Raw genomic sequence first — 12,648 nt, 5'->3', positions numbered from 1 at the left:
TGTGTTTGTTTGTTATATTTATCATAGCTTTAATACTGTCCTAAAATCTATATTTGCCTTTTTCTGGCTCTAAGTAATCATGTCTTTGTAAAAAAAAAAATGCTCTTCAATATATTTTTTTTTTCATTTGGCAATTTGCACAGATTGCTATTTATGGCACCAATTTCTGCACTTCTGCTAGGAATGCCTTTTCCTTGCTCATGAGGAACATACTCAGGTGAGCCTGGAAGCTGCTTTTGGTTTTATTATTCTGTTTGGAAGAGCTCGGCCAAGTTCTTTGTTGTTAGATTTAATAGCTGAAAACTCCGTGATAAACTGGCATAATGATTATCAGTTAAATGTGCTGTGGCAGTGGGCATTCTGTGTGGAACAAACTGGACTCTCGAATGGGAAAGAGTACAGAAATACGAATACAAGTTCTCTTGATTGTCACTTGGCAGAATGAGATGGTGGCATATAAATTTAATATATAAATAAATGGTATCATCTCTAATTTTGAAACTATTTATATATTTTATTGGTTACATTGTATATTTTACAACAATTCTTATAAATCTAAACTTCATATTTTTAAAATGGAAAGCAGAATGAAAATGCGGTAAACGTTCATTCATGCAAACATAAATTTATTATGAAAAAATTACAAAGTGTGCTCAGTTTGAATGAGATATTTGACCACATTAAAATATTTGTTTACCTATGATCTAAAACCTGAGGGCCGGGGCCCTCTATCCCTCTGCGGCCGAGTCTCAACCGAGCCACGTGGGCGCTCTTCACTCAGGCTATCAGCACAGGTGCTCACAGCCCCACTCGTGTGAGCATCACAAGCACTCGTGCCCCCTCACACAAGCGTCTCTGTTGCTCATGGCCCCACTCACTTGAATGTTGCAGGCACTCACGGCCCCACTCATGCGAGCAACAGGTACTCCACACACACCTGCGACACCTGCAAAACCATCTCCTCTCTCCCCCCCTCCCTCCTGGCCTCCAACTCAGAAAGCTTAAGGGACTCTGATCTAAAAGAGAAGGTCAGATCCTCTTTTAACGGAGTTTGACTTCATGGTCCTTTTCTATTTCTGATAGTATGAAAAAGATTGCCACTACCTTCTTCCGGGATATTTTTTTCCCATTGCCCACTAGCTTACACCCTGGGATTTTCAGGTAGTCTCCCATCATCTGCTAACCAGGGCCAGCTCTACTTAGTTCCAAACACCCCCCCCCCAGGGCAAATGGCATTGACAAAAGTGACTTATGACCATGTTTCACATATAGCAACATTGCAGTATTCTCAGAGCCACATGATCCAAATCCAGATGCTTGGGGACTCTGATGGCTGCAGGGTCTGGGGGCACTTTTTGTGACCTTCTGACAGAGTCAGTGGGGAAGCCAAATTTACTTTACAACCATGTTACTAACTTAACAACCACAGTGATTCACTTAACAACTGTGGCAAAAAAAGGTTGCAAAATAGGGCAAAACTCAACACTGCTTAGCAATGGAAATTGTGGTTAAGGACTATCTGTAACTGTAGCTTTTCTCTTTGTATTCAGAGTGGCTGTTTTGGACAAAGTCACTGATTTCCTGTTTTTCCTTGGAAAAATCCTAATTGTGGGAAGTGTTGGTAAGACATTTGTGATATTTTGGGTTTTCTCTCAGGTTTGGCCACTTATTGGTCTTCTTTTTGGTGTTTCCATGCAGATTTTACTTAGGTTTAGGGAATTTACATTTGAATGAAATTATATTTGCAATAAAGAATGTATTTAAAGCAGGGATCAAAGCCTTTTTTTTTGTACAACAGGAATGGGACTCTGGAAGTAAAGCTGTTTCTTTTCCTAAGTATGATTTCCACTTGAAAGGTCACTAGTCATCAGCTTGCCTCAAATTTTAAGATACCAAGAGTTGTAATCCAGTATGTACAGGGCATAAAGCTAGGGAAGATCTTTTCCACCTTTCCCGCCTATTATTACAGCTCATTTTCACAATAGGCAGAAACAAGTATAAAATCTAAACCCTATTTGGGAGACGGAAAGAAATTTGTTAAAATGTATATGTGTCAAAGTCAAAGTCATTTGTAAAAATGATGGGATTTCCAAATTAGAACTAAGATATAGAGAAAAATGTGAATTTTAATTATTTTCATTTCATTTTAGGTATCCTTGCTTTCTTTTTTTTCACCCAGAGAATAAAACTGATTCAAGACACCGCACCAACTCTTAATTACTACTGGGTCCCCATTCTGGTTAGTATTTTTAAAAATATGAGATGTATTTTTTTTCTCCAGTTGCAGCTGTACCGCTTGGCAGCTGTTTTCTCAATTCTCACTGGCTTAAGATTGACTGAGTCTTCCATCTTTCTGAGATTGGTAAAATGGGGACCCAAATTGTTGAGGGCAACAGGCTGACTCTGTAAACTGCTTAGAGGGGGCTGTAAAGCACTGTGAAGCAGTATAGAAGTCTAAGTGCTGTTGCTATTGCTTTCCAGGGTTCAGACAAAGCCTGTTGTACCCCAACCAGGCCCCAATAGCCCCCAGACACAGCAACAGTATCACATGGGTCACCAGGAATGGAGATATATATATATACATATGATTATCATCAATTTAGACATGATTGTTATTGTCATAGATACGATATCACACTGAGGTGACTCTCTCTCTCACTCTCTCTCTCTCTCTTTTGTAGACAGTGATTGTGGGTTCCTACCTCATTGCACATGGATTTTTCAGTGTATATGCCATGTGTGTGGACACACTTTTCCTTTGCTTCTGTAAGTATCTTGTCTAAACTACTAAATGTTGACATTGTTGCTATACTTATGCTTTATTACTCAAAAGTAGATGGTCCTTTATTGACTCCAAAGCTGTTCCCCGGTTACTGTAGCATTAAGCCTGGAATTCAATCCTTAACAATATTCATAATCATGAAGTGCCTCTAGTAATAATCCCAAAACTGATCCTATAATCTCTTTGACATTGCCTATGCATCCATGTTGTTGTCTTCTACATCCATCAAGCACCACAGTTTCCCCAGTCTGTACCCTTTTGTGTCATATGTTCAAAGTAAGGTGAACCCCCGCTTGTTCTTTATCTCCACAGTCTTACTTGATTCTTCTTAAAACCATTCACCAAATCCATAATTCAAAAGTGACAAGCTTTTTCTGTGTCCATCTTTTATATTTGCACTAAAAGACAATTAGCTGATTCAGATCTTTCTTGTCTTAGATTATTACATGATTTTGTCTTAAGTTTCTTACTGCCTTCTTCCTGAGGATTTATTTCCTCGCCTTTTCTCCAGTGTGGGCGTCTGTTGACTTTGCCTGTGAGAAAATGGTAGGTCAGGCATGGTGACTATGGGACTGTGGGATGCTGCAACTGTTATGGTTGGCAAGTGCCTGAATCACAATCATATGATTGCAGGGATGCTGCAGTGGTCACAACTTCATGGACTGGTTGTAAGACCCCCTTGTTCAGTGCCACTATAGCTTTGAATGGCCACTGGACAGGTAGTAGTCAAAGCGTTACCTGTATATGACAGTATTCCAACTGTCATCTCTCATTATTATTCTGCTAATATATTTGCTGTACAACTGAGTACAATATGCATCTTTCTCAAGCTTTCCTTTATTTTCACCTCCCTGTTTCTGAATTTGGTCTTAAAACAAAAACTAAATTGGGTCTCCTTCATTGTAAAAGCCCCTCAGCTGCCTTAGAACAGTAATAAATGTTCCTGAGCACTCATTAGATTTAACATATACGCCAGAGGTCCCAGCACCTGGGCAGCAGACCACCATCAGGCTGTGGCCCATTGGAAACCAAGCAGCACGTGGCAAGTGCATAAATCTTTGTGTATATGTGGGATTGGGATGAGCGCACAAAACCATTCCCTTCCTCCCACTGCTGCCATGTGCCACCACTGATCTGTGAAACCAAAAATGTAGGGACTGTTGTTCTACACAATTAAGCCCTTTAAAAAAAATAAAGGGTGCAAAATAACTCGTATAGTCTTTTATTATCTCAATTATTCATTTTATATTGGTTCACTTTTGTAGGTTTACATTTTTGTTTAATGTTGCATCTACCATTTTTTGCAATTTTGTCATGGAATTCCTCAGTATTTTCCTCCATTTCATCTGTAGTAGGTGCATAAAGTTGTACGTATTCACTTGATATTCATTAATAGAATAAAATATTATTCTTGATTGGCCAAGTGTGATTGGACACACAAGGGATTTGTCTTTGGTGCAGATACTCTCAGTGTACATAAAAAAGACAAGATACATTCATCAAGAATCGTACGATACAACACTTAGTGATAGTCATAGGGTACAAATAAGCAATCAGGAAACAATATCAATATAAATCGTAAGGATACAAGCAACAAAGTTATAGTTCTGTAGTCATAAGTGGGAGGAGGTGGGGGATAGGAACAATAAGGACTAATAGTAATAGTAATGCAGCCTTAGTGAATAGTTTGACACTGGTGAGGGAATTATTTGTTTAGCAGAGTGATGGCATTTGGGGGGAAACTGTTCTTGTGTCTAGTTGTCTTGGTGTGCAGTGCTCTATAGCGTTGGTTTGAGGGTAGGAGTTGAAACAATTTATGTCCAGGATGCGAGGGGTTTGTAGATATATTCACGGCCCTCTTTCTAACTCGTGCAGTGTGCAGGTCCTCAATGGAAGGCAGGTTGGCAGCCATTGTTTCTTCTGCAGTTCTGATTCTCCTCTGAAGTCTCCGTCTGTCTTGTTGGGTTGCAGAACCAAACCAGACGGTTACAGAGGTGCAGATGACAGACTCAATCATTCCTCTGTAGAACTGCATCAGCAGCTCCTTGGCCAAGGCAATTCTGAAGGTTTGAGTTTGTCTTTTGCTGGCTTATAACAGAGGACATACTTAGCCATGGGGTTTTTTAAAATCTCATTGTCACTCCATTATTTTGTAGTATCTCATTTTCAGAACAGTATATTAGGCAAATGAGTTATTTAAATTGGCTCACCCTAAGGCCTAGACTAAGACTCATTCTAGGTTTTAAAATATACTATTCAATATTCTTTATTCTGCTTTGATGGTTTCAAATTTTCATTAGTTTATGCTTGTCCTGTTCCATATTCCAATTCTGTGTGTGAAACAAGGAACTCTACTTTCAGTGCCAGCATCATTCGTGACTTGCTTATTGCTTAATCTTGTTGTGTTGTCACTTTCAGATCCATTCACAAAAGTTCAGTGTTTTCTCCAGAAACTTTAGTAACTGGGGAAGTGCCTTCCAAACTTGAAATTAACATTCAGCATCCAGATTTAGAGATGCGGTGGCTCAGTGGCTAAGACGCTGTGCTTGTTGAGCAGATAGGTTGGCAGTTCGGTGGTTCGAATCCCTAGCATCACGTAACAGAGTGAGCTCCCATTACTTGACCCAGCTTCTGCCAACCTAGCAGTTTGAAATCATATAAAAATGCAAGTAGAAAAATAGGGACCACATTTGGTGGGAAGATAACAGTGTTCCATGCGCCTTCGGTGTTTAGTCATGCCGGCCACATGACCATGGAGACGTCTTCAGACAGTGCTGGCTCTTTGGCTTTGAAACGGAGATGAGCATAGGTTCATATAGGTTATCTTACCTCATATCTATAGAGTCCCACCTGTGCTTCCCCCCCCCCCCGGGCCCGGTACATTTATATGTTAGAAAATTTTGTAGTATTCCTATTTTGGTTACTTATTAAGACACAGTACAACCACTTAATGAATAGCATTAATCTAAAACTATTTTAAAAAGTGAATTACAGTATAAAAAGTTAGTTGTAGCTGGAACTTTTCAAACTTTTCTGCTTTAACAAACTAAGAATGCGGGTTTCATTCTGTGAGGGAAAAGAGCCATGGAATAACATAAGATAATAAAAAGTATAAATAAGAATGTGGCAGCTTGAGAGAAGTTGAAAAACATTCTCTGCAGTGAAGAATCATGCACAATGTTATGAGATCAATCTTCATTTGGAAAAAGATATGAATATGACCGAACAGCTGAATCAGGGGCTTGGAGAGGAGTAGGATCAACACAAGGTGGAAGCTTTACGTGGTACAAAATGAACATGGAAATGACAGTGCTGATAGTAACTGACAGTTTTTTTAAAAAAAGATGCCTCTCATTAGTTATTTGCTCTTATAGCTGAATTAATGTTGTTGCATAACTATTGCTGAGTCCCTGATGCTGCAGACAGAAGAAGAGGGTTGTTGCGGAGTTCAAAGTTTCAAAACCCTCTGTTAACAATCTAGTATTTAACTTGTAGAAAGTCAACCACAACGTATCTATCTGAAATTATCACAATAGTTAACTCTGAACTGTCCTGGGTTAAATATCCTTGTTTGCTTTTTAATAAATTTGTTATCAATTGTTGTCTTACTGAATATAGTTAATCCATTCTCCAAAATCAATCTATCTTCCCCCAAAAAAGTCCAGTTGAAGTTGTTTTCCGGTTGAATATAATATGCCCATTTCCCAATCTCTTATCAATCTTCTTTCAAAAAGCTAATTTATCACTCATCAATTCTGTTGAAATAACCACAATTTCCTTATGGAGAAAGCAAGTTATTCATAGCAGCAGAGTAGAACAAAGGAAAGATAGAAAAACAAACATATAAAACCCAGCAAGCAGTTAGACGAAATCAATATTCGGCCATTCAGTTAATTTTTTACAGTAAAAAAGCAAAGTAAAATAGAAACTTTGAAGAGTGCAGTTAAAGTCCAGATGTGCTTAGAAAACCAGTCAGCTTAAGAGGAAGAGATAGAGGCTTGATTTTCCAGCTGCTCCTACAGGAACTGTAGCCTTGATGATTCTTCTTCCCAGATGGTTCCACGCTCATCCAAAAGCCCTCTGGGGTCATTCCTGGGTGCACCTGTTTAAATCCAAGGAGCAGCCCCACCAAAGAAGCAGCTTTGGCCGAAAAACCAGCTGGTCATCCGCAGAGAAAAAGATTGCTCTGGGCAAAGCAGTGCACGGGGGCCTCTACAGCAACTGCTCACAGGAATAAAAATGTAAATGGTCAATAAAATTAAACATATATTTATTTGATTGGCACGTCGAACAAAATCAAGTGTTGGTATAGGGCCCCTGTGCTCGTGCGGTCCACAGCAAGTGTCCATCAGGTGTTAAGACAGCCCTGCCCCGCCATTCCGTAGACCATCTCGGGAGAAGTTCCTGAAGATGAGCTTTCTCTTGACCTCTTGTTAAGGAAAACTTTTGTAGCTTAGTTTTCATCTCCATATTTTATGTCTGGCAGTTCTGGAAAAGGAAATAACAAATTGACTAAGATATAAAAATAATATAAAGTTTTTAATATGAGTGGGTCAAGTTTAGCTTTTTCAAGCCTAGAAAAATGTAACTTTTTTTCCTCCATGGTTTATTTTTAATAGAAAGAAGGACTATAAATGTTTGTCATATTTTCATTTCAAATAGCATAAAATGATTTAAGATGTAGAAAAAAATCCACAAATCAAAAATACATGAAAGAAACAAAGTAAACTAGTTGTGTGTTTCCCCAAAATATTCCCTGCTCCGAAAACAAGGCCTAGCCTGATTTTCACACCTGCGCCTAAAACGAGCCCTCCCCCAAAAGTAAGCCCTGCTTAAGCCCTGCTCTCCACCTGGTGGTGTGAATGGGGGGAGGTGCAGGCTTAAAAATAAAGCTGGGGGGGGGGAGATCTGCCCAAAGCGCCCTGCACCCACTTATCTTAATTCCGCAGCCAGGCCTCCCACGCCCCGACACCAACTTCTTCTGCAGCTGCTCACAGCCCCCCACACCAGGATGCGAGTGTCTGCTTCTTCCTGCTTTAGCTTTGCTCTCAGCCGGGGGGAGGGGTGCTGGAATGAGGCTCCTGGCGCTGGAGCACGCGAGATTCGTGGCGTTGCATGTGGAAGTAGTGGCACTACTGTGAGGTTTGTCGCACTGGTGCAGCCGCTCGCAGCAGGGTGCCCACCAGGCTCATTGCAGTGGTTCCACTGTGTGCCTGCAACAACACAAGCCTTGCAACGTCCTGCCGCGACAAGCCTTGCGAAGACCCGTTTCTGGCAGAGTTTGGGGGAGAGAAACACGCCAGGGCAGCCTCTGCTGCTTCTGCTGTCTTTGCGTGCAGCCAAAACTTCGCGAAAGGCAGGAATGTGGAATGCTCAACCCATCCCAACATCTCGCATATTAACCCCACTTTCTCAGCCTCCTGTCCAAGTGACCCCCCCTCCTTCTGAGGCTTTAGGAATACCTCCCAAGTCAACTCAGTCACCATTTTGCCACGAACTGCCTTGCTTGCGACTGAAGGCAAAGCTGAAGCAGGAGAAAGATGCAGCGGTGACTCCAGCCACTCCCGCTCGCTGGCCTCGCGCATATGCAGAGAGCGCCAGCAACGCCTTTTGCGGCAGCAGAGCCCAGAGCCCAAGTGCTCTTTCCGGCTTCTCTGGGACGCTGAAGTGCCCTGAAGAGTAGGGCAAAAAAATTAAGACCGCCCCTCAAAATAAGCCCTGGCACTTATTTCGAAGGTCAAAAGAAAATAAGACTGGGTCTTATTTTCGGGGAACACGATATGTAAAATGATAGAGATGTTTGCCTCAGTAAAGGTAAATTTTAAGATTCAAAATGATCATAAATAAAGAACTAGAAAGAACTGCTAGTGATAGTGATTCAAATTTGGAAAACGAGAATGATTTTCTGAGTCTTGACTCTTATTTTTCCCCCCCATGAAAACGAGGGTGTTCTCTCTGTCTGGTCTAGTAAAAGAAACGGAAAAAACACAACACGTGATTTGCTTAATTACAGCATTGATGATCTGCTATTATTTTCAACATTAAATTTATGCTAAACAGATAAACATGAAGAGATGCAAAATGGAGAATTGTTATAGGGAATTTAGTTAATCCTGCAAAAGGCTAACTGCCTCTTTGGTGAGGGGTTAAGACTGCTTCCTGTTTCAATTGAGGAAAAACATTTCCAGGCAATTCCTGAAAATACCTATTTTGGGCCTTGTCTTCTAAGAAATAAGGATTTTAGGGCAGTAACAAAAGAGGCAAAAGAGACTTTTTCTTTTGGCCCCATTTTGAAAGCTGAGGAGGAAAAATGAAAATAAAATTAAGGAGTTCATGACAGCAATCACATTGCAGCTGATTGGCGGGCCAAAACCAGCCTCTGGCTCACCAGGATGGCTGGAAGACGGAGGGGTGGAAAGCAGTAGAAGCCTGATTAATAATTCACAAACAAAGTATGGTTCTTTGCTCTGTTGGAGTTGAGTGAGCCAAGTCTTGTATATTGTTTTTCCGGGGGCGTGTTTTGCTAGTGGTAGTTCTTGTTTTAAAGTGTAAAGAAATTACAGTTAGCTGAAGTCAGTGCATATAGTTGAAGGAAGGGGGTTTGCTGCAAGAGACTGGAAAAAGCTTAGGTCCCACTGTTTACCTAGAAGTAATGAACAATCCTTTCTTGTAGAATTGCTTCAAAGGCTAGAAATTACTATAAAGTAAATACAAGTACTATTCATTATATTTGAGCAACTCCTTATAACAAAATTTTAAAACATTTAATTCAGTACAATAAATAATGTACAAATATTGTCTATACAAATCATACTTTTTAATTTAGTTTGTTGTACAAGCAAAACAAGTTATATAAGTTCTGTAAAATAACACAGTGGTTTTGTATCTGTAATTTTTAAAAATTAAACACTGCATATATATTTGCAGTGTTTGGAGTGATGTGGTGGCCTAGAAGTGAAGCTCTCGCCTCATAATCAGAATATATAATATATAAGAATATATCTGCTGAATAAAACTCCGCATTGGCAACAAGAAGGGCATCCGGCCATTAAACACTCTGCTAGCTCCATTTCAGTTGTCCAGACTTCAGCCCGCAGGAAATTATGGAGTTGTTAAAAGATGATGATGATGATGATGATATATTTTTGCAGTGTTTAAAAATTAAACACTGCATATATTTTTGCTGTTCTAGAAATGTTCTTTTCTTTTTGAGCGAACCTTAAGGAGAAAAAACTGTCTTTTAAATTAATTCAAAATTTGTGAAAATATTCCATCTTGAATTAATTTGTTATCAAAGTCCAGGGACAGGATCAGACAGACAGTATTTAAACCTATTTGCCTTCTGCTTTGCTTGCCAATGAATGAATTATAAGCTTTGGAAGATCAGAAGAAATTGCTGGATGATATTGGTCTCAAAGCCACCAGCCATAGGAAATAGCAAATTGATGTCAAGTGGATGAATCTTCATTCGCTAGAATGTATATTCAATTTTGAAGCAGACTTTTTCCTATTGTAGCGTAGTTTTAGTTTTATTGTAGCATGATGAAAAGCTCATTGTGACTTTGCAACCAGGAACTTTTCATCCTTTCCACATCCCTTAATTCACAGCAATTCCCTTCTGCTATACTCGCAAGATTGTGCTATAATACAGCATAGAAATAGGCTACTGTCTAAGCTATCTTGTTCTTGACTTGGTGGAGGAATCTTAATTGCAATTAACTTCAACATTTCCTTTTTTCTCTCCTCTTTTGCTTTGTATCTCTTTGCCTTGTTTATTTTTGCTTTGCTTTGCTTCTCTCGTTCGTTCTTTTATGGATGCGTTCTCTGCCTTCTTTGGAATTCCAAAAGGCGAAGATCTGGAAAGGAACGATGGAACTCCTGAGCGGCCTTATTACATGTCCCCTGCCTTGAGTGAAATCCTCCTGAAGGGAAGCCTAAAACCTTCCAAAAGTGCTGAGAGTCAAGAATAGGGACGAGGCACCAAATGGGAAAGATGTGTGCAGGTGCCCCACTGCCAGCCTTTTATGTGCATGTGCTCTACCTCCAAGGGCAGTTTTCGATATTCTGAGAGACGATGAGAGCTCTTGACTTGCGTCAAACAAGTAGCTGTGGATGGTATATACTTTAAGCTGTTTCTGTCCAGGACATTTTCCAAAAAGGACTTGACATTGGAGGGCAAAGGTGTTTGAAGTTGGGGAGGAAAGCCTCAGTAAGATTGTGCTGTTGCTATCTTAACTATGCTTGCTTTTGGCACAGATATCCTATCAAAGAATAACACCAGAACAATTCAGTATGAAGTAAAATTAATATCAACAGCAGAATATTAACAATTTCCATGAAAATAAAAATGTTTTCAAATATTGGACCTTTTCAGATTCCAAATCAGTGGTGGGTTGCAGGCGGTACGCCCCTATACGGGTGTACTGGAGCCTGCCCGGAGCACTGGATACCCTTCCGGTACGGTGCTCTGGAGGTCCCCCCCACCCGCCCGAGCTCCTTACCGGTCTTTTAAGTCTCCGGCGCTTCCGCGCAGGCGCACAACACGTACAGCCCCTGTGCAACACTCTGCTGAGCAGCTGGAGCATCACAGAGCCTCGCTGAGGCGCTAAGACGCATGTGTGCGCTGCGCTCATCCATGTGGACGCTGCCGGGCGGGTTGGAACGGGATCCGGAATCCACCACTGTTCCAAATTCCCTATATTCCCTGTGCAGCTATCCATAAGAAAGATAGCAATATTTTGAGGCTGAAGAAAGCATCTGCTTGGAAACAAATGAAATGCTTTAACAAAGGTTTGCTTACTTGTATACTTCTATCGGTTGAACAGATTTTGAATTAGTATATAACTGCAATTGTAGTTGCATCCTCAAACTACAGCCCGCCGAAGCCATTAATCTGGCCCACTCGGGACCACGAGGCTGCCCCCCCCCAATCACCCCACCCCCCCACCAGCCCAGTGGTGGGTTTCCATTTTTACTACCGGTTCTGTGGGCGTGGCTTATTTTGTGGGTGTGTCTTGGCAGTTGTAATCAGTGTAATTTTCTGTAATCAGAAAAATGGCCGAAAAATCAGCTGGCCAGCAGGGCCCACGTGCATACTGGGGCTGACAAGGGAATGCCTCGAATGCCCTCAGCAATGGCAAGCGTGCCGTAGGTTCGCCATCATGGCTTTAACCTTGAGCAAGGACGGCTAGCAGCACTTTCCATAAGCTCTCAAGCTCCAAGCCAGAGGTCTTCACACTTGGCAACTTTAAGACTTGTGGACTTCTCCAGTCCACAGAATTCCCAGCTCCCAGAATTCTCCAGCCAGCAGAGCTGGATTCCACAAGTTTGAAGACCTCTGTTCCGTGCACTTGGGGATCCCAAAATGGTGAGGATTTCTTTCTTTTTTCCTCCCTTGAAGACCCCCCCCCACGCAACCCATTTTTTGCTCCCAGGGGGCTGCAGGAAGGCTTGCTAGGCACCCCATGCCCTATTTTGGGGCCTCGCAGGTGTCCCTGAAGCCTGCTGGGAGCCAAAAAGGGGCTTGTGGGGACTCCTGGAAGGGGCAGGGGAATGTAATGTGGTGAGCCCAGTGGGGACGGGGAGGGGGCGTTAGTGAGACTTACCTGTAGGCAGGAGGAGGCAGCTCAGTTGGGGTGCAGGGCAGCTCCACATGGCAGCTTGGGCAGGGAAGCTTCCCGGGGGGGTGAGGTGAGTGGGTGGGTGGGACGAGCAACCGGAGTGCCAGACCACTACTGGTTCGTCTGAAGCAGCCCCCACCCTTTGGCCAAGTGCAGGATGTATAGCATAGACTTTATTGTCATTGTGCAAAATAAATACAACGGAATGGGTTGTTTAGCCCTGGGAGAGGGCTTCTGCGGGCGGGC

At 41.7% G+C, this 12,648-nt stretch overlaps 1 protein-coding gene and 1 long non-coding RNA gene across 5 annotated transcripts in view; one reads left to right on the top strand and one right to left on the bottom strand.

Annotated features, from left to right (window-relative positions):
* The window catches only part of SLC44A2 (solute carrier family 44 member 2 (CTL2 blood group)), a 47,623-nt gene that overhangs the window by 33,376 nt on the left and 1,599 nt on the right, over positions 1-12,648 (top strand). For 2 of the 4 annotated variants that reach the window (XM_087711095.1, XM_087711096.1), the window contains exons 18-21: positions 144-217; positions 1,551-1,621; positions 2,151-2,239; positions 2,682-2,766. In XM_087711095.1, coding sequence (XP_087567221.1) covers positions 144-217; positions 1,551-1,621; positions 2,151-2,239; positions 2,682-2,766 — 319 coding nt within the window. Of the gene's footprint in view, positions 1-143; positions 218-1,550; positions 1,622-2,150; positions 2,240-2,681; positions 2,767-10,630; positions 11,724-12,648 lie in introns of those variants that run through there. The other 2 variants (XM_087711093.1, XM_087711094.1) reach the window with 2 other exon arrangements.
* LOC148048420 (uncharacterized) overlaps positions 5,623-12,648 on the bottom strand; it is a 19,219-nt gene continuing 12,193 nt past the window's right edge. The window contains exon 3 of the long non-coding RNA XR_015696092.1: positions 5,623-7,270. This is a non-coding gene — a long non-coding RNA (uncharacterized LOC148048420). The remainder of the gene's footprint in view (positions 7,271-12,648) is intronic.

Source organism: Thamnophis sirtalis, unplaced genomic scaffold (genome assembly GCF_051295495.1).
Source record: "Thamnophis sirtalis isolate CommonGarterSnake01/CBP01778 unplaced genomic scaffold, rThaSir2_p1.2 scaffold_3, whole genome shotgun sequence".
Classification (NCBI taxonomy): domain Eukaryota; kingdom Metazoa; phylum Chordata; class Lepidosauria; order Squamata; family Natricidae; genus Thamnophis; species Thamnophis sirtalis.
The sequence above is the reverse complement of the archived record's forward strand: the minus strand, read 5'-3'. Positions and strand labels throughout refer to the sequence as shown.